The 26,670-nt window shown below is 44.0% G+C and overlaps 1 protein-coding gene across 1 annotated transcript; it reads right to left on the bottom strand.

The window, feature by feature from the left end:
• Positions 1-7,524: 7,524 nt before the first annotated feature.
• Positions 7,525-9,274, bottom strand: LOC117560180. The gene is made up of 5 exons (XM_034237002.1): positions 8,986-9,274; positions 8,720-8,889; positions 8,370-8,627; positions 7,824-8,258; positions 7,525-7,701 (listed from the first exon to the last, which is right to left on the bottom strand). The coding sequence occupies exons 1-5, from the start codon at positions 9,272-9,274 to the stop codon at positions 7,525-7,527; spliced, it is 1,329 nt and encodes a 442-aa protein (XP_034092893.1).
• Positions 9,275-26,670: the final 17,396 nt, after the last annotated feature.

Genomic DNA, 26,670 nt, shown 5'->3' with positions numbered 1-26,670 from the left:
TCTCGGTCAGCGGAGCGTATCTGTTCTGGATTGGCACACTTGGTGGTTTAGGAGGATTGTTTGTACTTCTCCCTTTAGCAGCTGTCCACTGCTGTTTCCTAGTATGAATAGGGGTTGAAGAGGCGCTCTTCCTGGGTGATAACAATGCAGGCCAGCCGGTCGCATCACAGATTTCGGAGCTCTGGGCTCTGCCTGTTATCCGTCCTCCCAAATCCCATGGAAATGATTTACTCTTAGGCTTTGCACCCAGAGAGTTCCAGGGAGGACTACCACTTGTAGATTTATTACCCGGTACACAGCCCTCCTGTTCCTTGGAATCCTTGTAGCTGCTAACTAGCTGTGAGTTAGTATACCCTTCTCCATTATTTTGCAACACTGGTAAAGTGGTGTCATTCCCACGACATAGTCCATTCACTTCCACGTTAACTTCCAACCGTTGCATTTTCATTTCCAACACAGCCATCTTCTGTATAAGTTTGTGGAAGTCATCTGTAGAGAACGGAGGCATTTTGCTACCAACTAGCTTAAGCTAAATAGCATGCAGTAGCCTACCAGGCTTTAGCTGTTGCTAGGCCACGCTATTGTAAGACTGACGTCGTCGTAAAAATGTTGAAATATGGCTGAAACCCTCCGTCTATTTACGAAGATGAACTGTCCCAGTGATAAGTTAATGTCCAGGAGCTGCTGCTCGAAGTTTTCAGAGAATAAGAATAGGAAAATCAGCATAAAAAGTAAGCAGAGGCAAGAGCAAGCAGAAAAGCGTCTGCACTGTAAGAAAGATAAGCAAGGATGAAGATTTGTATTAGAATTGTTATATGTGAGTGATAGTAAAAACACTACTATGATAGCTATCACTCAACGTCATTTCATTTTTTCTTGGGGTCTAAGGTGGGAGTTGAACAAATGTTCGATACAAATGCAATAGCATCGTGAATTTGATGAACAATCAAAAAGAGATGAACAAAAGAATACTGATACATTCCAAAAGTATGTTTTTACGGTTATAAACTACCTATATCAGAAAATATATAATATAACAGTAACATTTACTTAGCCTTTGTCAAAACAGCAATCGAAGAAAGAAATATGTTTTTTATAAAAGTTTTGCATTTTATAGATGTTTTTTAAATTTGCATTGAACTGGTCCTTAACTTGGACAAACACATCAGGAAACCATAGCATGCAAATGAATATGTGAGGTTATGTATTGTATGTTTTTGAATAAGCATATGTTTAACAAATCAATCTGAGATTAGGCCCCGTTCAAGCAGACTAAGATATATTGAACAGTTTTCCATATGCTTACTCGTTTAGCAGTGAACAGTTGCTTAACTTGGACACACAACTTATGAAACTATTTACAAAAACATGAATATCGAGGTTGCAAATGTACTTTACACGGTTTATGGATAACAGATCAAAAGAAAGAATAGAGGAACATACGTTGGTAACATTAAATAAATATATAGAATGATTATAAATATTTTTTAAAAGCCTGGTTTGTTCCCTTCAAAGATTGTCAACCCATGGCAGGTCATCTATAACAATTCCAAATTTAGCACAACAGTGCTTGCTTCATAAATTAATGTATGAATTTCAAACTTTACAAAGTTCTTCTGCTGCGTTGGCAGTCTTTGAAGGGAAGGAAGCAGGCTTTGGAGGAAATGCTCATCCTCTGAGAGTGGGGCGGCAGGCAGAGCACCGGACCCCCGTCTCAGGGCCTCAAGGAGGTAATCATGCTCTGGCTCTGCATGCTCAACAGGCTTCAAGTCATACCTGCGCAAGGTGTTGGCTGCTGCAGGTGTCGCCCCCAAGATGGATGTGTTATCGCGGAGGATGCAATTGCCTGTTCCAGTCCTCACTTGCAACTTCACTAGAAGACGCTTGTATGCAGCTGTGAACTGTCTTGCAGTGGGGTTGTTGTTAAATCCACCACGTGCTCTGACAGCCGAAAAGAACAGCTCAAGGTGATCTTGGCTCAGCTTATAAGTGAGAAGGTAACGGCACTGGGCATTTGGCTTACACACAGCTTCCTGGAAAACATTCCATACACTTATGCAGCTGGCAATGAAACCAACCACACAGGTTTTCCGTTTTCCAGCATGCACCGGTATGCCTTTCTCATCTTTCAGTTCGAGGAGAGACTTTTGTGCCTTCAGCAGGATTTGTTCTGCACGCTCTGTGTTGGATGTCCTCATATGTGCTTTGTAACCTTTGCCTAGGGGATTCCTGCTGTTCAGGACATCGAAGGCAGCATCAATAGTTCTCAGGAACTCAACCGTCTCTTCACATCCTCTGAACTGTGGTAGATGGAGCTGTGTGTTGCAAAACTCCAAAGCATCTGCCACACTGCTGCTGAAAACCTGGGTTGCAAGCTCAACCTTAATTTTCTGTTTTTCCCACCGTATATGTGCCATTTTCAACTTGTTTCCAAGTCGCAGTCCCTGTGCCTCCTGAAGTTTGTTCAACTCTTGTAGAAATGTCCAACTGATTCTTCCTGTTGGAGTTTGCAACGTACTTCGATCAGCCAATGTATTTCGGATTAACTTGAGCATGTGGCACACATCAAGTACTGCATGGATTGTGTCGGAGGGATCAGCTGGATGTGGAAATGATGGCTTCATGTTAAGTACATCCATGTTTGCTCCAAGGGCTCTCAACATTGCAAAGTGGCATGATGGACCATCACATGTCAATGACAATACACGAGCTCCGATGGCATGGAGTTGTAGAAGGCACTCCTTGATGATATTAGCGCGCTCTTCTCTTGTCAATCCATCAATTAAGAAGTATGCTACTGGGATCTTCCATGAATCATCAATAGCAACAACCATAAGGACCAAGGCATCTTTGGCTGGTGGTAAACTGTCATCGACGACGCCACAGCCTAGATCCACGTATCCATGGAATTTCCCAGCAGCATATTCCACATGCTTACGTATTGACACTTCATCCATCATGAGAGCACACAAGGTTTCCTTTCCCTCACGTTTCCTTTCTTCGACACGAGACTTGATGGCAGAAAAGGCTGGTTGTGTGAATCCAGGATCTGCAGAGATGTTGCTGTACCACGACCGGATGGTTTCGTGATGTGGCAAAACAAGGTCAAAGCATTCACGCACATAAGCTTTAGCGGAATACAAATGCAGAGTCATTGCGAATGAACGCAATTCCTCTGACACTTTTTGCTTTTTCCTCTGTTTAACTCTGATGAGTATTTATTTTGGCACTCCACTAAAACAGGCTTCCAGCACAATCTGTTGAGATGAGCATTTTCTGCTTCAGCTCACTGATAACCTAAGTTAAACAGTTCATTTGTATTTTTAAACGTGTGGTCTTTTGTTTTTCTAATTTGCGTTTTTTTCGACATTTTACCAATTTTTTACCCATTTGGTTTATTTTAACACCTAATTTGCGCTTCAGCTTATTGGGAGATGCAACATAACTGTGGTCAGCAGTGGTTGAAATGATGTTGTGATTTGCAGTGTTTTGTGCATGTGAATCCTCAACACACGGTTCCAGTGTCTCATCATTGTGATGAAGGATTACATCTGACACAAAATGTATTTCCTCGTGCACCTCCTCCATCACAATGTTGTCATTATCGTCCGATAACTCTCTGACACTTGCACCTTCCTGTATTGTAGTCTCATTGGTGGTGCGGTGCTGTAATTTATGGTAAGTCGCCTATTGCCGGCATGGACATTCTTCCCATTGGGATAACAGACTCGTGGGCAGTATATCCAGGAGGAGGGACCGACTCGGCTTTTTACCGTCGCTTGCCAGTCTAAATGAGTACTCACACAGCATATGAGTGTGTATGCATGCATTGGACAATTTCACCAGTGTGTACTTATACTGCATGGGGGCAATATGAGGGCCCACTTACCAAATATTACACAGTAACACATGTATTCACTTGCTGTGTACTTATACTTAGGGGGGGGGGAGGTGTCCGTCAACCCAATATGGGTCCCACTTACCAAATATTACACAGTAACACATGTATTCACTTGCTGTGTACTTGTATTTGTGGGGGGGTGTCCGTCAACCCAATATGGGTCCCACTTACCAAATATTACACAGCAATGTATTCACTTGCTGTGTACTTGTACTTATGGGGGGGGGGGGTCCGTCAACCCAATATGGGTCCCACTTACCAAATATTACACAGTAACACATGTATTCACTTGCTGTGTACTTATACTTATGGGGGGGGGTGTCCGTCAACCTAATATGGGGTCCTAATTTTTTATTCAGGGTCTTCTAAATAGTGCCCAGTTCAGGAATCTGAAATATGGGAACCCTTACCCACCCAGAAATGTTTGTTCAATTAAATGTCAAACTTTCTCACAAAATCCTCTCATAAGCTAAGGGTCTGACAGGCTTGTGGTGGGGAGGGGCAGAAAATGAAAAAAATTGAAAGAATGTGGTTGGCGCTCCGAAACCTTGAGAGTGTGTTGGTTAACGTGTGTGGAACCCGCTTGCAAAATTTGGGGACCCTGCGACCTTTGACAAGGTCAAAACCGAAGTCAGAGGTCACGTTTTCATGCCGTACTGTGCCCTTTACGGCACAAAAGAAGGTCCGACCGCTTTGAGCTTGATGTCATTTTAACCGTCTCGGAGAGCAGATGCAAATGGATGCCTCTGGTGCAACAAAATGTCAAAGGTTACGGCTTAAAATGTAACAAAACCTTCCGTTAAGGCCTTTTGAGAAGCTGCAGTGCTGCATGAGTGTTTAAAGTACTTTGAAAAGGGCTAAAGAGATAATTTTTTCACAGGGCCCCTCTAAATAGGGCCCAGATCAGGAATCTGAAATATGGGAACCCTAACCCACCCAGAACTTTTTTTTCAATAAAATGTCAAACTTTCTCACATAATGCTGTCTGGAGCTTAGCATCTGACACCCTTGTGGTGAGGGAAGAGGAGGAAATTGAAAAAAATTGAAAAAATGTGGTTGGCGCTCCGAAACTTTAAGAGTGTGTTGTTGCACTTGTGTGGTACCCGCTTGCAAAATGTGGGGACCCTGCGACCTCGGACAAGGTCAAAACCGAGGTCAGAGGTCACATTCGCAATGCCGACAGTACCCTCGACGGTGCAAAGGAAGGTCTGACCGCTTTGAGCTTGCTCTCATTAGAACCGGCTCGAAAAGTACATGCAGATTAATGCCTTTGCTGCTCCTAATGTCAAAGGTTACGGCTTGAAATGTAACAAAGCTCCAAAGGTCAAAGGTCACGCTTCCATGCCGTACGGTGCCCTTTACAGCACAAAGGAAGGTCTGACCGCTTTGAGCTTGATGTCATTTTAACCGTCTCGGAGAGCAGATGCAAATGGATGCCTCTGGTGCAACAAAATGTCAAAGGTTACGGCTTAAAATGTAACAAAACCTTCCGTTAAGGCCTTTTGAGAAGCTGCAGTGCTGCATGAGTGTTTAAAGTACTTTGAAAAGGGCTAAAGAGATAATTGTTCACAGGGGGCCTCTAAATATGGCTAAGATCAGGAATCTGAAATATGGGAACCCTAACCCACCCAAAACTTTTTTTTCAATAAAATGCCAAACTTTCTCACATAATGCTGTCTGGAGCTTAGCATCTGACACCCTTGTGGTGAGGGAAGAGGAGGAAATTGAAAAAAATTGAAAAAATGTGGTTGGCGCTCTGAAACTTTGAGAGTGTGTTGCTCAACGTGTGTGGAACCCGCTTGCAAAATTTGGGGACCCTGCGACCTTGGACAAGGTCAAAACCGAGGTCAGAGGTCACGTTTTCATGCTGTACGGTGCCCTTTACGGCACAAAGGAAGGTCCGACCGGTTTGAGGTTGCTCTCATTAGAACCGGCTCGAAAAGTACATGCAGATTGATGCCTCTGCTGCTCCTAATGTCAAAGGTTACAGCTTGAAATGTAACAAAGCTCCAAAGTCACGTTTTAAAGCCGTACGGTGCCCTTTACGGCACAAAGGAAGGTCCGACCGCTTTGAGCTTGATGTCATTTTAACCGTCTCGGAGAGCAGATGCAGATGGATGCCTCTGGTGCAACTAAATGTCAAAGGTTACGGCTTAAAATGTAACAAAACCTTCCGTTAAGGCCTTTTGAGAAGCTGAGTGTTTGAAGTACTTTGAAAAGTGCTAAAGAGATAATTTTTTCACAGGGGGCCTCTAAATAGGGCATAGATCAAGAATCTGAAATATGGGAACCTTCACCCACCCAGAACTTTTTTTTCAATAAAATGTCAAACTTTCTCACATAATGCTGTCTGGAGCTTAGCATCTGACAGGCTTGTGGTGGCAGAGGGGAAGAAAATGAAATAAATTGAAAAAATGTGCTTGGCGCTCCGAGCGTGTTGTTGCACTTGTGTGGAACCCGCTTGCAAAATGTGGGGACCCTGAGACCGTGTGTACAGTACTAAGAGCCATTTCATTGTATTCCCCTCCCCCACCACGAGCCTGTCAGATTCTAAGCAGTGCAGTTGCAGTGATATAAGGGTTGCTCATTGATGCGGATGGTCGCGAGTTCGAATCCATGCTATGGCATGCATGCAACATTTTTTATATTTAGTCAAGAGATAATTATATGTGGAAAGTTGTCTTCTCAGACTCTCCATATTTGAAGTTGATTATTGTATAGTTAGTTTTATAGTATTTTAGGGTAGTTAGTGTGAAGATAAAACTTCTTTGCAGCAATGTTGAGCCAATCATCAAATGAGGGAAACTGGATTCGCCTGTCAATACACTGATATTTATTGAGAGACAAACGGCCGGAGGATTAACAAAGCAACTCGCACTGTTCAATGCAAGCTGCCAAAATTAACTCTAAACACTGCTCCGTTTGGGGATACTTTGCACACGTTTTTCACACGCTAGAAGTCTGAGAGTACTTCCGTTCGCTTCGTCTTGATCTGTAGATGTCTATCGATGCATCGTTTGTCCATTTTGATGGTGGAAAAGACTAGGAAACATTTGGTTACTCTACGATATAAGAGACTTATCCTCTTATCCTCTATCCTCTAAGCGACAGGGTGTCGCAGTGTGATAAGATCGGGGAGGTCGGGGTTCGAGACCAGCCTCGGCAGTGTGAATTCATAATAAGGTAAATAATTATTTTTTTTGCTCATTGAGTAATCAATAACTGAATTTGATATATAGAGTAAGTATTGTCACGGTGGACAGTCATTGAGTTATCATACTTAAAATCCAACATTTAGATTTGACTAAATAAAAAGAAAAAACCTAGTCTCTTAATTCAAAAATTGTACATTAATATTTATTATATGCGTGGTATCAGTCTAAGCGTCTTTGAGTTGTGAAAAGCGCTATATAAATGAAATGTATTATTATTAAGCTTTGTAGTGTGTAAATGAAGTCTCCAGGACTTAGCAGAACTCTAAAGAAATGACCAGAAATGACCTTATTTGAATAATTTAAAACCTTTTTTTTACTAAATACATTTGGAACATTTCACAATATAAAAAACAGTCAAATACACATATAAAAACACAGAACATTGAACTACTCCATTTTCAAAAACAACTACTTTCTCCTCCGTTCAACCATCCGATTTCGCCGGACTCGGATTATATGGGTGAGTTTCTCGGGGCTCATCCTAAGGGCTTTCTGAGGGCTCATCCTAAGGGCTTTCTGAGGGCTCATCCTAAGGGCTTTATGAGGGCTCATCTTAAGCGGGAACAACATCACCCTGCAGCCTTTCTGTTGGGACACAAAATAAAAAGCAATTTTTAATGAACTTGTCACATTGGGATTCATACATTGTCATAGTGTGCTATTTTAACAGTTTTTAAATCTCAAATAAAATCAGACATTTTGACTACCTGAGACCGGCTCCTGGTCACACTTGGGGTGCAATTGTTCTTGCTGGAGGTTGCTACCTCCGCTGTCTCCTCCTCCTCCTTGTCACTGTCACCTTCCTCCTCCTCCTGCATCTCCTCATCTTGATCCTCCTCTCCCTCCTCAACTTCTTCCTCCTTCTTTGTCCCGGTCACACTCTCCTCTCCCTCCTCAACTTCTTCCTCCTTCTTTGTCCCGGTCACACTCTCCTCTCCCTCCTCAACTTCTTCCTCCTTCTTTGTCCCGGTCACACTCTCCTCTCCCTCCTTCTGTGCCTGTTCAAATAACAGGCGACCCCTCCTGGCCTGCTCCATGGTCAGGTCCATGGTATAAAACTTGTCGGACGTAGCCGTGTCGTGGCACATAAGGCGCGCCAAAGTTTTACGTTCCTGGGAGTGTTCCCCGTGTCTGTCTCTGGCCTGAAGCAGACAAAGGCATAAAAGACAAAAGAGCAGAATGCAAAGTTTGGGTGAGGTAAAAGTGAGCACAGTAGATCAGTTACAGTATTACATTAGTGTAATTTCACTTACAAAGGTCGCCACCGCGGTCCTCAGAGTGGTGAAGGTCGCTTCGCCCCTCAACTTCATGTCCGACCAGGCGCGCTTCACATATTTAGTCAGGTTCTTGTCCGCCGAGAAGGTTGTGTTGTGAAAGACATACTTTGACAGTTTAACACCTTTCGCCCACTTCCTTTTTAGGCGGATGATTGCCAGGAACCAGCCGTATTCCTTGTCGCTGAGCAGCAGCTTGGCTGTGCCGAAGCTCTCATTTGTTTTATGGTCTTCCACCTATTCCGAATCAGAATCACAATTAAGTTTACACATACAAGGAATGTGCCTTGAATATACTTTGAAAAAAATAGTAGAAATCAAGTGTTTACTTTGATGAGGTAGTCATTGCCCTCGGGTTCGTACACCGCCTGGCTGACCTGCTCATCAGTCATGTTTAGGAACACTCCAAGCCGGTGACCGTACAGTGAGGCCAGGTAGGCAGTGACGTACCCGAAGAGGCTACACTGGTCCAAGTAGGTGTGGCGCTTTTCCAGTTGAGCTGCAATGACAAGGGAAATAAAATATGTATTCTTTCATCCATTTATTTGAATTGCTACATCACCCTGTTAATTATAACAAATGTTTTATAACGTACATAGGAGTTTGGGGATGGCCACTAGTGCCAATCGGCGGCACTCCTGGAGCTCCTTCATGGAGTGCATGGTGGCATCCTTCTTCCCCTTCACCCTCATCTGATGGAGGACCACCGGGCGCACCCAGGACTTGATGGAGGCCTTCAGCTCCCTTACGATCCTCCTCAGATTCGTCTTGCTGAGGCACGAGGTGGAGTCTCTTGTATGAACACTACAAACTGTCTCACGTTTTTTAGGTAGTGTAATGTCGTTGTCAGAGACATCTTGTTCGTTCTCAGAGACTTCACCCATCTACAATACAAAGACATAAGCGCAAAGATAATCATTAACCCTCCTGTTATATTCTTTTTTTATGCAACAGCAATAATATTGTACTGTGTAGTTTGCACCTTTTATTACCATCAAGTAAATCAATATTTAGTGTCAATTGTGATATGTGTGTGTGTGTGTGTGTGTGCGTGTGTGTGTGTGTGTGTGTGTGTGTTGTGGAAGTTTATGAAGAGAATTATGCAGAAGATGTGATGCAGCATATTTTTGGTATATTCATTTTAATCTCACCAATATATAAGAGGTGTATTGCATCATGTTATCCCTAAATATATGTGTGGGTATATACATTCCTGTGTATTAATAGTTGAAGGAACAAAATACATTTTTCCTCTTAAATATAGAGAGGTTTTTTATAGATTCCTGAAACAATGTTCCCTTTTTCTTTAAAGTAGATTAGCGCAATAGTCTTTTTCTTTCACTTTTACCCTTTTCATCAAAAGGGTGCTTTAGGCTATTTTTGAGGGGTAAAATGCAGAATTACTTGTGAGTTCTGTTTTGAGTGAAAAGATTACCCTTTTGAGTGTTTTTCTTGGTTAACCATTAGATATAGTGGCTAAATTCGTTCTAAGTTAATTATGCGCATCCTGCAGGCCTTGAGAATTTAGTCACACAGTTAAGAGAGACAATGGTCCTTTTAGACTAAGGGTGAGCTTACTTCGGGTGAATAAAAGTTCAGAGATGATTGGGGGGGGTATGAAGACAGTTAGGCGTTGTTGGTGAGCTAGTTCTGAGGATGTCATGGGATAATGACTGTTTTATTCCTAACAAGTATGGCTTTCATAAAGAAACACATGACTGGCTGTCACCCAGGCAGAGAGCGCTCTCCAGCACCTCACATGCTGTGAAGCAGCACTTGCAAGGAGATGAGAGCTGGGTCCAGGGCCATGCACAATGCTAAATCACGCCGTAATTAGTGTCTGGAAGCTGGGTAAAAGTCATGTGAGAGTACCAGCAGGCTGTCACCCAGGCAGAGAGCGCTCTCCAGCACCTCACATGCTGTGAAGCAGCACTTGCAAGGAGGAGAAAGCTGGATACAGGGCCATGCACATGGTTAAATCACGCCGTAATTAGTGTCTGGAAGCTGGGTACAAGTCATGTGAGAGTACCAGCAGGCTGTCACCCAGGCAGAGAGCGCTCTCCAGCACCTCACATGCTGTGAAGCAGCACTTGCAAGGAGGAGAGAGCTGGATACAGGGCCATGCACATGGTTAAATCACGCCGTATTTAGTGTCTGGAAGCTGGGTAAGAGTCATGTGAGAGGCCGTGCAGGCTGTCACCCAGGCAGAGAGCGCTCTCCAGCACCTCACATGCTGTGAAGCAGCACTTGCAAGGAGATGAGAGCTGGGTCCAGGGCCATGCACAATGCTAAATCACGCCGTAATTAGTGTCTGGAAGCTGGGTACAAGTCATGTGAGAGGTCCAGCAGGCTGTCACCCAGGCAGAGAGCGCTCTCCAGCACCTCACATGCTGTGAAGCAGCACTTGCAAGGAGGAGAGAGCTGGGTGCAAGGAGATGAGAGCTGGGTCCAGGGCCATGCACAATGCTAAATCACGCCGTAATTAGTGTCTGGAAGCTGGGTAAAAGTGATGTGAATACAGGGACACAGGCTGTTTCAGACTTCCATGAAATACACCGGGAAAAGCACCTCTCTGTGGCGGCTCACAGAGCCCCAAATGACGGACTAAGCAGCTAAAAACGATTGAAAACCGTTTGAAATGACTGTCGGGTGCTGATGGAAAGCAGGCGGAAATACATTGATTGTTTTACCCAGGGAAAAGTGTTTACAAGGCGGGTAAAGTGTTCCTGCAGCCCCTCCATGACGGTAATAATGATTGGAAATCATTTCCAGGGCAGAAAGCTGTTTTTAAAACAGTCGAAAACACCCTTTGAAAAGGCAAATCAATGGATTTAACGTGCAGGGAAGCTCCGCAACACACACACACACACAGGTACATTCCTACATCCCCACAATAGTGACAACGGTGATTTAAACTAGTTTCTGCGGGGAAAAGAGTGCTACAAATCGGATTAAACTCTGCTAACAGTGTGCCTGATTGTTTCAGAGACCCATAGCCACGACACAGTGGACCATTTACATCCAAAAGTATCCATTTAAAAGTCATTTGTGTAGGGGGAAAAAGGGTGCAGAGAGAAGCCTGAAAAGGCCTCTACAGGGCCCCGGAGAGCTCCCAGGTGCTGGAGAGGGGGAGACAGGCTCACAGGCAGGCCTGGGGACCCCTGCAGAACACACAGCTGCTGCTGGGTATCGACATGGAGGTTTGGCAGTCCGCCTTTCAGCACCCAAACTACAGATTCTCTCTGCTCTAATAAGCCATTATCCCTCCAAACTCTTTGCTTACGGCCATACCACCCTGAGACGCTAGGGGCGATTTGACGGCTGTGAACAGGAAGAGGTGCCCAAATGTTTGGGAGGAATCCGGAGAAAAAGTAGCTTTTGAGCTGAAATCAGGGGGTTTTGTCTGGACGAAACCCCCCCCTGACAGTACAGCTGTCGGGGGAAAACAGAGAAAAAGAAAAAAGATGGCTGGGAAGCCGGAGAAATGTGATGGAAAAGACGTGCATTCTGGAATGCTGACAGCTGACGTGGAGAATGCGGAAGTGGAGAGGAGGAAGAAATTAACGGCGGAGAAAGAGGAGATAATCGGAAGAAAGAAGGTGGGAAAGGATAAGAGGAATGAGAAGGTGATAAAGGACAAAACTGTGGAGGAGGGAGAGGAAGAAAGAGAAAGATTGGAAGTTTTAAAAACCGGTGAGAAGGCGCCGGCCTCCGCGTTAGCTGCTACAGCAGCTACAGCTGGCAGCATGAAAGCGGGGGAGGAGAAGGAGGAAAAGATTAAGAAGGGAAGAAAAATGATGGTTCATCTGGATAAAATGGAAGAGACACAACTAAAGAGAGAAGGAGAGGATAAACTGAATCCAGGGGAAGGGCCGTCCGGATGGAAACCAAAGGCCGACGAAGCGAACCCGGAAATGAGAAGCGGCGATGTGGAGAAAGATGGGGAAAGTGGAGATAAATCGGGAAAGAGAAGGGGAAAAGAAAAAATTGACGGGGGAATCGATGAAGGATCGATAAAGGAGAAGGAGAAGGAGATAAAGAATGGAAAAAAGGAGAAAACGAGTGTAAAAGGAAAGGAGGATGGTGCGGAGGATGTGGAATATCTGGCGGAGCTGGCAAATGTGATGAGGGGAGAACAGATGGTTGTGAGGGTGTGGGTGGAGAGGGTGAAGAAGAAAGGAAAAGACAACGAGAGGGGGGAAGTAATGGTGATGGTGAGGGGAAAAGTGATGATGATGATGATGAAGGTGATGGTGGTGGTGTTGATGAAGGGTCTGTGTGTGGGATTGATGGTGCAACAAGTGGGAGGAAATATATAAAGAGGATGAAGGGGAATGGAAAGGAGGTTGAAGGAGGAGGAGGTGGGAATGAGGTGGAGATGGAAGAAATAGAACAAAGAAGTGAATACATAGAGGATAAGGAGGAGCAAGAGCAGAGACAGAGGGAGGAGGAGCAGTTAGAAATGATGAGGATGAAGGAAGAAATGGAGGAGGGAAGAGTAGGAGAGAGAGAGAAAGAGAGAGAGGATGAGAAGAAAATAGAGGAGGGAAAGGTTGAGGAGATTGAGTCAGACAAGGGGGGGAAGGGAGGGGGTGATAGGAAGGAGGAAGAGGTTAGAGAGGGGAGGCAGAGTGAGACTGAGGGTGAGATTAGGGTGAAGGGGAGAGGGAGGGAGAATGAGAGGTTGAGAAAGAAGGGTTTGGAGAGAGCTAAAGTGAACATAGGGGTGATGAATGAGAAGGGTGAGTGGGAAGAGACTGAAGATGAGGACCATGGAATGTGGGTTTTACGAAGAAAATATGAATTGGAAGAGGGGGAAACATTGGAAGAGTGGGAGGAGTATTGGTTAATGAGGAAAACAAAGATGATTAAGAGGATACGGGGTAAGGTGGAGAGAGGGGAGAATGGGAGCATGATTAGGTAGTTTTGATTTGGGTGGAAGCAATGGGGTTTTCTTATGATTTGGGGACCTGTAAGAGGGAAAATGTGTCATAATGATTGGATAAGCCTTGGGGTCCTTCTTTTTTGAGGACTGGTAAGGGGGAAAATAATGAGAGTTTTTAAAATGTAACTGTGTACTTGTGTTTTTTAAACTATTATAATAAAAAAAAAAAAAAAAAAAAAAGATTCGCTCCTTCATGCAGGAGGTCGGGGTTCGAGACCAGCCTCGGCAGTGTGAATTTATAATATGTTAAATAATTATTTTTTTTGCTCATTGAGTAATCATTAACTGAATTTGATATATAGAGTAAGTATTGTCACGGTGGACAGTCATTGAGTTATCATACTTAAAATCCAACATTTAGATTTGACTAAATAAAAAGAAAAAACCTAGTCTCTTAATTCAAAAATTCCATCCATCCATCCATCTTCTCCCGCTTATCCGTGGTCGGGTCGCGGGGGTAGCAGTTCCAGCAGAGAGCCCCAAACTTTATTTTCCCTGGCGACATCAACCAGCTCTGACTGGGGGATCCCAAGGCGCTCCCAGGCCAGCGAAGAGATATAATCCCTCCACCTGGTCCTAGGTCTACCCCTTGGTCTCTTCCCAGCTGGACGTGCCTGGAACACCTCCCTAGGGAGGCGCCCAAGTGGCATCCTAACTAGGTGCCCGAACCACCTCAACTGGCTCCTTTCGACGCAAAGGAGGAGCGGCTCAACTCCGAGTCCCTCCCTGATGACCGAACTTCTCACCTTATCCCTAAGGGAGACACCAGCCACCCTGCGGAGAAAACCCATCTCGGCCGCTTGTATCCGCGATCTCGTTCTTTCGGTCATGACCCATCCTTCATGACCATAGGTGAGGGTAGGAACGAAAATGGCCCGGTAGACAGAGAGCTTTGCCTTCTGGCTCAGCTCCCTTTTCGTCACAACGGTGCGGTAAAGCGACTGCAGTACCGCTCCCGCTGCTCCGGCCCATCTCACGCTCCATTGTTCCCTCACTCGAGAACAAGACCCCGAGATACTTGAACTCCTTCACTTGGGGTAAGGACTCATTCCCTACTTGGAGTGGACAGTCCATCGGTTTCCTAATGAGAACCATGGCCTCAGATTTGGAGGTGCTGATCCTCATCCCAGCCGCTTCACACTCGGTTGCGAACCGATCCAGTGAGTGCTGAAGGTCGCAGACCGATGAAGCCATTAGAACCACATCATCTGCAAAAATCAGTGGTGCAATCCTTAGTCCACCGAACTGCAGACCCCCTCCCCCACGACTACGCCTCGAAATCCGATCCATGTATATTACAAACAGGATTGGTGACAAAGCGCAGCCCTGGCGGAGGCCAACCCTCACCGGAAATGGGTCCGACTTACTGCAGAGGACCCGGACACAGCTCTCGCTTTGGGAGTACAGAGATTGGATGGCCTTGAGTGGAAACCCCCTCACCCCATACTCCCGCAGCACCTCCCACAGTAACTCCCTGGGAACTCGGTCATACGCCTTCTCCAAGTCTACAAAACACATGTAGACCGGATAAGCGTACTCCCAGGCCCCCTCCAGGATCCTTGCGAGAGTAAAAAGCTGATCCGTCGTTCCACGACCAGGACGGAATCCGCATTGTTCCTCCTCAATCTGAGGTTCGACAATCGGCCTGACCCTGCTTTCGAGTACCTTAGAGTAAACTTTCCCGGGGAGGCTGAGTAGTGTGATGCCTCTGTAATTGGCACACACCCTCTGATCCCCCTTTTTAAAAAGGGGAACCACCACCCCGGTCTGCCACTCCTTCGGTACTGTTTCCGACTTCCACGCAACGTTGATGAGACGTGTCAACCATGACAGTCCCTCAACACCCAGAGCCTTCAGCATTTCCGGGCGGATCTCATCCACCCCCGGGGCTTTGCCACTGTGGAGTTGTTTGACGACCTCAGTGACCTCCCCCCGGGAGATTGGTGTTGATCCCCCGTCATACTCCAGCTCTGCCTCTAACATAGAGGGCGGAGTTGTCGGGTTCAGGAGTTCCTCAAAGTGTTCCTTCCAACGCCCTAACACTCCATCAGTTGAGGTCAACAACGTCCCATCCTTACTGTACACAGCTTGGATGGTTCCCTACTTCCCCCTCCTGAGGTGTCGGACAGTTTTCCAGAACAACTTTGGTGCCGCCCGAAAGTCCTTCTCCATGTCTTCTCCGAACTTCTCCCACACCCGCTGCTTTGGGGTTGGGCCTCCTCCAGATGTTCCCAGTTCACCCGAACTACACGTTTGGGCTTACCAGGTCTATCCAGAGGCTTCCCCCGCCACTCGACCCAACTCACCACCAGATGGTGATCAGTTGACAACTCCGCCCCTCTATTTACCCGAGTGTCCAAAACATACGGCCTCAGGTCCGATGATACGATAACGAAATCGATCATGGACCTTCTGCCTAGGGTGCTCTGGTACCACGTACACTTATGAGCATCCTTATGTTCGAACATGGTGTTTGTTATGGCCAATCCATGACTAGCACAGAAGTCCAGTAACAAACCACCACTCCGGTTCAGATCAGGGGGGCCGTTCCTCCCAATCACGCCCCTCCAAGTGTCTCCATCATTGCCCACATGTGCGTTGAAGTCTCCCAGCAAGATTAAAGAGTCCCCTTCAGGAGCCCCATACAGGACTCTTTCCAGGGTCTCCAAGAAGGCCGTATACTCTGAACTGCTGTTGGGTGCATAAGCACACACAACAGTCAGAGTTTTCCCCCCCATAACCCGCAGGTGTAGGGAGGCGACCCTCTCGTCCACTGGGGTAAACTCCAACAACGAAGCACCTAACCGGGGACTTGTGAGTATCCCCACACCCGCCCGGCGCCTCACACCTTGAGCAACTCCGGAGAAGAATAGAGTCCAACCCCTATCCAGAAGTAAGGTTCCAGAGCCGACGCTGTGCGTAGAGGTGAGCCCAACCAGATCCAACTGGTAACGCTCCACCTCCCGCACCAGCTCCGGCTCCTTCCCCCCCAGAGAGGTGACGTTCCACGTCCCCAAAGCCAGCTTCTGTCGCCCGGGTCTGGTCCGTCGAGACCCTCCGCTTTCACTGCCACCCTTCTGGCAGCGCACCCGACCCCATCGATGTTTCCCGTAGGTGGTGGGCCCGCGGGACGGAGAAGCGGAGGTGTTGCCCACGTTGCCTTTTCGGGCTGGGCCCGGCCGGGCTCCGTGGCAAGCCCGGCCACCAGACGCTCGCCGACGAGTCCTCCTTCTGGGCCTGGCTCCAGAAGGGGACCCCGGGCTTCCTCCGGGCCGGGTATCCTCACTTCTTGTGTCGTCTTTCATGAGGTCTTTTGAACCAATCTTAGTCTGGCCCCTTGCCTGAGACCAATTTGCCATGGGAGACCCTACCAGGAACACAAGGTTCCAGACAACACAGCCCCCAGGTTCATCAGGGCACACAAACCTCTCTACCACGGTAAGGTGCTGGTTCTTCAGAGAGGCAGGACACAATAAATGACACAATATATTTTTTTTAATGATTGCAGGCGTCACAGGTATCTAGCCTACAGAAGCTTTGTGAGCTGGTGCTGGGGCTTCCTTGGACGCAGGATCAGAGTGGTGATTCCGGCCTGCGTTGTCCTCAGGATTCGCAGGGAGTTTCCTGATCCGCGAAATGTGTATGTTGGGTTCAGACGGCAGCCAAATTGAACCGTGTAGCATACCCGGAGATGACCTCCTCCCTGTCAGGTCGCTCATATTGGGAACACAGGTCCTCTGGGATGGGTATCTTCAGAAGCTCCTGTGTGAATGGTGCAGGGTCCACAAAGACTTGGTCGAATATGAGGTCCATCAAGTTGGCCACGTAGCCTGTGCAATATTAAAAAAAGCACAACAAAAAATGTGGTTTAGATATGCATGTAAAAAACTGAAAGTTCTTTCTAATTTTTTATTTTATATTTGTAAATAGTTGTATAATAAATATTTTAAACACTTACGGAATGTGGGGTCAGTCTTTACTGGTTTTGCTCTGCATTCTCCCTTCCTGGCCTTTGGGAACTGCAGTTTATATAGAGGGTTTCCAGTGGCTTGTGCACGCTCAGCGTTTTCATTGTAGTGCAGGGCTGCCAGGTACAGTCTTTCATTTCCGCCATGAGGGGAAAAAAAGTAAATAATAGCAAAGAATGTACAAATTGTCACTAATTAGTAAGTAACTATGGTTTATTTTACCTGCACAACATTCCAAGAAATGGAAACACAACATTATTTGGAGCAAAGCGCAGGATGACGGCATGGAATGACTCCAAAGATTAAGTCTGGTGGTGTGGGCTGAGTTTGGCCACAGCTTTCAAAATCCTCTTGGTTGAGAGAATTGTCTCCAGCTTGTGAAAGGCCGGCGTTCCTAAGAATTTGAAAATCAAAGTCATATTTGAATTGTCATGCTTTATAGATTGTGTCTGACAACATCCTGTATTCAATAGTTGTCCCTTACAAATATTTATAGAGGAGTAATGTAATATGGTTTATGAACAACATACCTGCAGCCATCCATTGGTATTGCGCAATGCGCAGTGGATGAAGGCACTTAGGGAACCATTTGGCCACTCTCTCAGGCCCGGTGGTGGAGGTTGCTGCAGTCCAGTATATGTGGTTTCTTATACTCTTCACCCACCCTCGAAGTTTTTCGCAGTCCTTCTTTTTTGCAGCCTTCTCCAGTTGCTTAGAAATCGCTAATAAATACATTTAACATGTAGTTAATATACATACAAGTTTACTCAAAATATTATTATATTATTATTATAGAAATTAACATAAATAAAAATACCTTTTTCTATGTGCCACACATCAAAGAATTGGGTGATGCTGCTTTCCCTTAGGAATTTCTGAATTTGCAGATGTCTGTCCGTGACAATACAGTCCAGAGTCACACCACGTTCCTTTAACAACTCCAGACTCCTTTTCAGGCCCTCTAACTCCATGTGGTAGCTTCCACCAACCTCATTGCTCTGTTATGACACATACAAATAACCATTGATACACACATTTTAAATATAACGTGCAAACAGTGTTAAAGAAAAAAACATTGATATTTCATTTCACCCCACTTACCTGAACCAACTGGAGGTCAACGACTTTGTTGTTCTTCAGGTCCATCATAGTGTAGCTTCCGAACTTTGCATAGTGGCCTGTGAAAATATGTTTTACAGTAATTACTTTTCTCTGCGGATGGTGAATTTGTATTTTTGCTTGTAGTGTTTAGCATATGTTTTTCAGGAACCATTAATTGAATAAATCACACATAGTGAAACCCCTTTCTGAAATGTAAAATGTGAATTATATAAAAAATACATACCTGGAGAGTCAGCCCTCATATCACCACCAACTATCACTTTCTCCTCTGCATGGAGCTTCTGTAGCATGCCTTCCTGTGATTTTTGCCAGTAAGAAACAATCGCTGGCTCAATGAACATCCTGGCATGCCTTCGGAAGGTGTTGTATTTGCATAGCTGCATATTCATTGTTTGAAGACCTAATGGTTGAAAGAAAACCGCAAGAACACATTTTAATCTCAAAGATCACCTGTAGATTTGTTGACGAGTCGATGAGGAGAACCTGGAAAGTGCAAATGAGCTGCCCTTTTTTAAACAGGGAAAGAGCTGAACATGTCATTATTTTATGTCATCATTTTCTCACTCTTGTTATTGTTACTGTTGTGGAAATAATTATCATAAGACGCCAATTAGTAACATACAGGACAAACCTCGATGTCTGTTTACCTTCTTTAAGGACACAGGCGGCTTAGCCAATAATGTTATTGTTCCCATTCTGTGACCGGTCAATACTGGGATACAGATGGTCTGTGTTGTGGGTACACTGGGACACTTCCTTCTCTGTATTTGTGGACTCCAAGGTAAAATCTTCGAGGTCATAAGTGTCCGAGGCAAGTAGCTCTGTGTTCCCACACTGTTTAGGCTATCTCCTCAAATATGTTGTTTACTCTCTGCGAAACCAGTTAGATGGGCTGGCAAGAGAGAGGCTCTCCAGAATTGACGTGGCAACTCTACCGTGAAGTCAGAACCTCTGACTCTTGGACTTGTGATGTGAATCCTCCGGCCGTTAACTCCAAATAAACCATCATGTGTTTGACATCAAAGCTACTGCTCTTCCCGTGTCTCCTTCCTGAGTCGGTGACTCCCACTGCATAGCTACACAGAAGTTTCCTCTACAGTTACCTTGTCCTATCGTATTCAACAACAACATTTGCATTTTCAAACATTGGCAATACAATCTTCTGCAGTTAATTTACCTTTGAAAGTTTGTAGAAAGATGCTCTGTTGACATATGTTGCAACTGATAGCTGCAGGTTTCCAACTGGAGTACTCCCAAGAACAGGCTGGCTATTCCAGTTTCTTGTAAACTGACAATGGGGGCACAGCTGCTGCACTGATATGAATGTACCGATCCTTCTGGTTTGTACATTACACACACGCTTGCACACAGGACATGATTCAAAAAGCTCCATGAGGCAGGTCTCATACACGATGTATGTGTTGATCGTCTGGGGGGGGTTTGTTCTTGACCACTAAAACAAAAAAATAGAAGTTAATATCCATCACACAGATTGTTGCTTTAGAGATCTTTGGTGTTTCCCTATTATCAATGTTTGAATTATATACAGCAAAAAATACAATACATAGGCAAACTCACATAGTGATATTTCAGTAACTTACGACATGGCTGTTGTTTCTGTAGCATTTGTTATGGATTCTGCTGGATCATAAGTTGCATCCTGGCCTTCGGAAATCACCAAAGAAGAGCTTCCCTCAAATGGATCTTCGTACTCCTCTTCAAGATCCACACGGGGCCTCTTTGGTGGTCTCTTTAAGGGGGTGGATGTTAAAAAGGGCACTGGCACTTCCAACGGAAGTGTTTCGACACCAACGCTTCTGCAGGGAATTTTAGCCTGGACAGCTGTAACATAATTGTATTTGACATTAAAAACAAAACAAAAGATAAAACAAAAATATTTTACAACAATTAGAAGCACACAAATTAAAGGCTACAACATCAGAATGTCAAGATGTATCCAAAGAACATTTGAAAAACGTGCTTATAACCTGTACTTCGATGTGAACCAAGAGTCCTCGAGGATAGCTGTGTACGAACAGTACGGTACTTGGGTGGGTCAGTCTGACATGCAGAATCTGTCATCACAGGTAATCTGCTGGTAGTATGTGAGGTGCTGGCCTGTAAAGAAGAAAACAAAATCATCTCAATTTAGTATTCAGGATGAGAAAATACTATTTGGATAAATATCGTCTGAAATCCCAAAAGATGGGGGCTAAAACTCTCTATTTAGCAAAGCTCTTTGCTTAGCCTTTTCCAATCTGAGTTAGTTTTGAACCGTAACGTGCATGCTGTGTTTCTGACTCAATACAGATGATGTGTTGGAGAGGGGCTGAGCTCAGTAGACTGACTGTAATGAGTGCTAGCCACTAATTAGCCTGTTGCTAGGTAAGGCCTCGTCAACAACAACAGACCAACGGGGCTTTAGTTCTGTTTTACTCATGGTGTGTGTCCCCCCTCACATACATACACACACACACAGTGTTGTATCCTAACACATCCCCATTTATATTCATGTGCGTAAACAAGTAAACATACAAAAGCTTTTACATATAACGCTGGAAAAAACGGCATGTCTCATTAGCGTAGCGTAGTTTACAGATCTGATCGTTCTTACAGACTACAATCACAAAAGCTTTTACATATAACGCTGGAAAAAACGGCACTTACCTACAGAAGATTACGTTTGTTATTATAACTTACTCAATATGATTTTAGAGGATACAAAATACTAATAAATAGGAGAATAAATACTTGTGTTATCGGCTAGGGCGTGGCTTTACAGCCTTCACACAGATCGCCATTACGGCAGTATGTCTGAACATGTTAGCAAATGCCTGATAATTAAAATAAAAGACAAAGCAAAGACTGCGGAGCGTAAAATATAAAATGTTATAAAAACATATAAACACCTAACCGATTACTATTTGGGTTTGAGGCGACATTGATACGGCGAAGCTACATGCTACATGCTACAAGCTAGAGATAGCTTTATCAGGAAAAACACCGCTAAATAAAAACTTACAGCTTCAAAATTGGATGTGTCCTCACTGACCTGCTCCCGGATGGTTGGTATTGATCCCGGGTTTAGCATTAGCTTGGAGGCATATCCGTGTTGGACTTGAGAGAAGTTCATAAACATGTCCGTGGTAAAATGTTATGAACACACAAACAGAAATCTGCCGTGGTCTTCTGGCACATGTACCTTGAAAATGAAGTCTAGCCACAGATTATTTTCTTTTTCCACTGATGGCATTGCATGCAGTCCCCTGTCCCGAGTCTTGTAGCCAACAACAGCACAAAGTTTAACTCGCTTAGACATCCTGGCAAGAGCAGACAAAAACACAGATGTGACTGGAGTTGATTTAGCCTGCCAATAGCCTATATGCGAATGAGAGGTTTGGCAATGCACGTGGCCGTGGCTCATTCCCCTGATAGGTGGAGAGTTGACCAATAAGCGGAGCACGTCTCTTTGTGACGTAGGAAAGTGTTGAAATCTGGATCCGTTTTTTTCAGATCCGTTTCAGCCACTTTTTTAGAGATTTGGCGAAGGAGGAAAATAGAGAGGGTTGTGTTTTCTGACACGTGGTGAGTTCCCTGGAACACCGGGGACACATATTCATGTGTAAAAGACGTCCAAAGGTGCATTTTGCATGATAGGTCCCCTTTAAGTTTTCTGCACTCTCATGGGAATATCTCCGCAATGGAGAGAGCTTAAGTTTAACTTTTGATTGCATGATATAGCCCAGATAAACACCTTCATCACACATGTGGCCACTTGTTTGTACCATTTTCAGGCGATTTGTAAAAAACGATGTGTTTTTGGATATTTGTGGAGTTAAGTGGTCCGCGAGTGTTTTTTTATTGGTTAAGTGGTCCTTGGTATGAAAAAGTTTGAGAAACACTGCGCTAGAGGGTAACAGGTTTTGAGAGTGACGCCTATTCCGGCCCGGGGAGAAGAGAATTATTCACTGACCTTCTCCTTATCTCTCGATGATCTAGTTTTTTCAAATAGATTTGTATATGTCCACTCAGGTGGACAGTATAAGTTCAGGGTTTGAACTGAAGAGAATAAAGAAAATAAAGATGTGCAAACTTAAAATTACATTATAATAACATAAGTATATTGATTTACGGCCCAAATAGATATTGCAGATGAAGTATTTTCAAGAATAACCAGGGCCAGGGGCCAATTTGAGTGCTAGTGGAGCCTCGCAGCGGCGAAACCGTGCCGCGCCACCCTAATTGCGCCTCAGATGAGGCCCCCCTCCGCAAGGTGTGGCCCCCTCCACAAGGTGAGGCCCCACACAGTCTGCATGATCTGCCTGTAGGGAGGGACGGCCCTGGGAACAACAGCAGCAGTACCAGTATGAATTGTAGTTTAAATATAGCCAGTATGACGTCCACTGTAGTGGACAGGTGGTTAATCATGATTTCCTGCAAACATAAAATCAATACTTTGATCATTTATGAATTATATGATTCCTTAGTTGTTACTTGATGTTACCACCTTTTTTATACCTGCAGGGGACGCTTTCCATAAAAGGATTGGCAAGATATAGATGGGTGACTTGGTCCATGTGGCTTTCTGTCGTCCATCTTGGTTTAGAGACATGTATCATGCACTTACACTGACTTGGCACTGAGTGGCAGGGTATGGGATGATGCAATAGGGTCCTATGTAGTGGCTGATGGTGCAACTATGCAAAAAAAACAATGCATATATAAGAAAACACCTTTTGAATAGCTGTCCACTGTAGTGACCTCTATGCATGAAAGGGTAGGTTTTTAAATTTTAAGAAGCCCTAAGACGCTGTTTTTTGCAAGATGTTGCATCCCGTAGGGGCAACCAGTCATTGAATGTTTCGGCTTATTATAACTAAACAATCTCCCCCAGGATAGCCCTGCAAGGTGATCAAATCCAAGCAGTGTATATAATACAGGGTTCTTACACCTTTTCCAAAATTAAATTCAAGCACTTTTCAACAGCTGTTGTAAATTACATATTTATATACACATACTCAAATGATTATTTCCCTACCTCACATTAAATCAGATGTTCTTTATGCTATAAACTACCAAATGTGTGTTTTGTGATAGCCTTCTACACGAGGATGACAAATTAAAGAAAAGAAAACTAAGTTTAATATTTCAAAATGAGTGACCTGTACGTAGGCTAGTGTTGAGATCTTCATATGAAGTGAATACTTAAAACGAAAGTTAATTGAGATCATGGTATGAAGTGAATACTTAAAAAACGAAAGTTAATTATAAATCATACATGATCAATCATATTCTTGTATAAACCCATAATGAGAATGCTTCTTGACGGTTTTTGAATATGTATCTATGCTTACAATTTTTTCTGTTGCTATTTGAGAACTTTGCGTTTTGAAAAGAGGGTGTTGTGAGTTTTCATAGTATGTTTAATACTTAAAAACGAAAGTTAGTTATAATCAAATATAATCAATTATATTCTTGTATAACCCACAATGAAAATGCTTCATATTTTAGGTTTTCTATAGTTACAGTATAAACAAAACCAAGTGGGTTGTTTAGGTTGAGTTTTCTTCCTCTCCTCTGGCAGCAGTCCAGAGAGAGGGGGGGGGGGGGGGCTTCACACTAAGGGGAGAAACATTAAGAGGCCAAAGAGAGTTCATGTCCTTTTTACCTCATATGAAAGGGTGTCTTATCCCATAACAGCTGTGGAACATGTTGAGACATGTTTAGCCTTGTACATTAGTGCGCATGCGCGGTTTTCAACTGAATTGGGTGTATAGGAGGAGTTTTGTTTTTTTGGGTTTGGATCCAGTTTTTTTTAGCTTAAAGAGACTGGTTTTTTGAGAGAGCGCGAGAGAGGGGGGGTGACCCCTGGTAGACTCTCTCCGGGTAGGCTGTGTGCTTCAGAGCTGGGTAACTAGCTCTCGGAAAAGATCCTCTCACACTTGGTAAATATCTCTCGATTTTCTTGGTTGTTGGCTGAGTGGAATGATTTGATGAGAGATGTGTTGGTGAATATTATAACCCGCGACCTGTAAGGACCTTCCTTCGAACTCTTGGCGGATAGGAATGTGTTTTTGAAAGGTTAATCCGCCGTCTGTGTCGGAAAAAGTGTTTGAAAATTATAAATACCGCGACCTGTAAGGACCTTCCTTCGAAATTTGCGGACAGGAATGGGTTTTTGAGTGTTAATCCGCCGTCTGTGTCGGAAAAAGTGTATGAAACTGAAGTGAATAAATGGGTGAATGAAAAGTTGAATGCGCTTTTTATTGTCACCGGTCTTTTTACGAGGAAATACCTCTAAATTCTATCGGGAGAATTTTAAAATGTCACAACTGAAATGGGCAGTTGAAATTAAATCATTTTGGTAATAAATGTAAGACTGTGAATTAAAGTTTCATTTGAACATGATCACAGCACGGTTTTTTTTGTTAGGATGATTATAATGTTGTAAAGAGAGAAGGTAAAAACCCTGTATTAGTTTGGACCTATTTTTCTTCAAATAAACTGAATCCCACCTGTTGGATTGGGATCCTTTAAAAGACACCTGTGCTCTCCTCTCCTGCGTCAAAGGTAAGATTGCACCCTGCCACACACACTTAGGTAGGAGCACACTCCATTTACTGATATCAAAATCCTTCGGGATCGCTTAAACAGATTAAAAGAGAGTTGTCTGAATTGAAACAGCAGTTAATTGAAACCTTGGTTCTTCGGGGGGGTTAGGAAGAGGTGAGATCTTGCTGACGTTGGTGGATCTGAGCCAAGCAGCAACCTTACATAGACTCAATAATCTTCGGAAAGGTCAATTAGGAGGTCAGAGTAATTTACCGGAATAAATTATCAGGACCTCTCATACTCTAAACATGGCGCCCAACGTGGGGCTCTGTGAAAAGTAATATTTTTACAGAGTCAAAATACAAGAACCAAAACGACCTAGTGAAAAAAGTCGATGAATACAAATCAGCGAAATACAGGCTGAAAGTCTTGTTAAAATACCTACCCCAAATCCTAGAATATATATAATTAAACCTGAAAGTGTAGTAATTTAAGTTAATACTATTGCACCGGACTGAGGGTTATATTATATCGGATATAGCTGTCTGATTAAAGAAGCTAAAGAAGGTTCATTTTCCCCTAGTCAAATTGAGAAGCCTGTGGTCCCTTTAACACAGGTTTAGGTGGCTAAAGTGAAGTCAGCCGTAGGAGCACTGCTCAGTACTTGTCCAATTACTTTGAAACTTATAGGTAGGACTTGACCAAGAGCTGCGGTTTGAACTTTTGCGTTAAAACATAACGTGGGGAAGAGTTAATAGGAGATTTAATAAAGATAAACATAGGTCTAAAGGTACCTATGCTGTTTAAAAAATTCGAAGCTCGATAAATAAAACTCTTAGCTGAGGTACCCGCATGTACTAACTGAATCCAGAAAGAGAACTTAGAACCAAGTGACGGTATAGTCGGACTGTACACCCGTCGAGAGTAAAGCCTAGGAACTTGCATGTGTATAAAAGAGTGAACTTGAAGCCTTTAATACATTTTTGTGTTGTTTTTTTAAAACAAACAAACAAAAATAAATGGCGGACGAGGTTAGAACGCAGTTTTTAATGACTCGGAGCCAACCACACAGGGGGGATACACAGAAGCAAAATCCGGAGCTTCTGCCCGCCCTGGTCAGCTTAGCCCAGACCCACCGCGACCAAAATAAGTTTCCTGTCAGACTACCGTTTGACAGAGAGCAACAAGCAGGTGGTATAATGTTTGAGACCCTATCTCCACCATACAGGGATAAAAGCTCAAAAAATGCCATTTAGGAGTATCCCATCTACTACTCCTAGAAAGAAAAAAAAACCCCACATTGTTAGACATGATATTCAGGAAAAAGGAATGTTGGAAAAATAATAATGTCAAATATTGAAAATCTTAAACTGGATCAACAAACCATGTTAATAAACCCTGCTAATAGGAAGCTAAAACATGCAGGAGAAATAGCAGTAGCTCTGGCAAAGAGAATAGGTCCTAGCATGCAATAACAGTGTGATAATATGATAAGGACTATTAAACTGTCAGAAGGCGATGTGGTGATCAGATGACCCACAAATACCGGTTGTTTTGAATGTACTTTTAAGAAAAAACCTATGTGGGAACTATCAGCAGATAATCAAGCCCCAAAAATATCTTCAAAACTAATATGAGAAAGTTTTTGCGAAGCTAAAGCTCAAATACTTTACCAAAATCAACTAAAGTATTT

The sequence above is a fragment of the Gymnodraco acuticeps genome, unplaced genomic scaffold, assembly GCF_902827175.1.
Source record: "Gymnodraco acuticeps unplaced genomic scaffold, fGymAcu1.1, whole genome shotgun sequence".
Lineage (NCBI taxonomy): Eukaryota > Metazoa > Chordata > Actinopteri > Perciformes > Bathydraconidae > Gymnodraco > Gymnodraco acuticeps.
The sequence above is the reverse complement of the archived record's forward strand: the minus strand, read 5'-3'. Positions and strand labels throughout refer to the sequence as shown.

Bases quoted from the DNA above. Each gene is read 5' to 3' on its own strand.
- LOC117560180 (XM_034237002.1), bottom strand. From the start codon at position 9,274: ATGGGTGAAGTCTCTGAGAACGAACAAGATGTCTCTGACAACGACATT. The intron at 8,890-8,985 runs GTACGTTATAAA...TTGTCATTGCAG, and splicing joins GGCCATCCCCAAACTCCTAT to CTCAACTGGAAAAGCGCCAC. The intron at 7,702-7,823 runs GTAGTCAAAATG...GTGTCCCAACAG, and splicing joins TGACCAGGAGCCGGTCTCAG to AAAGGCTGCAGGGTGATGTT.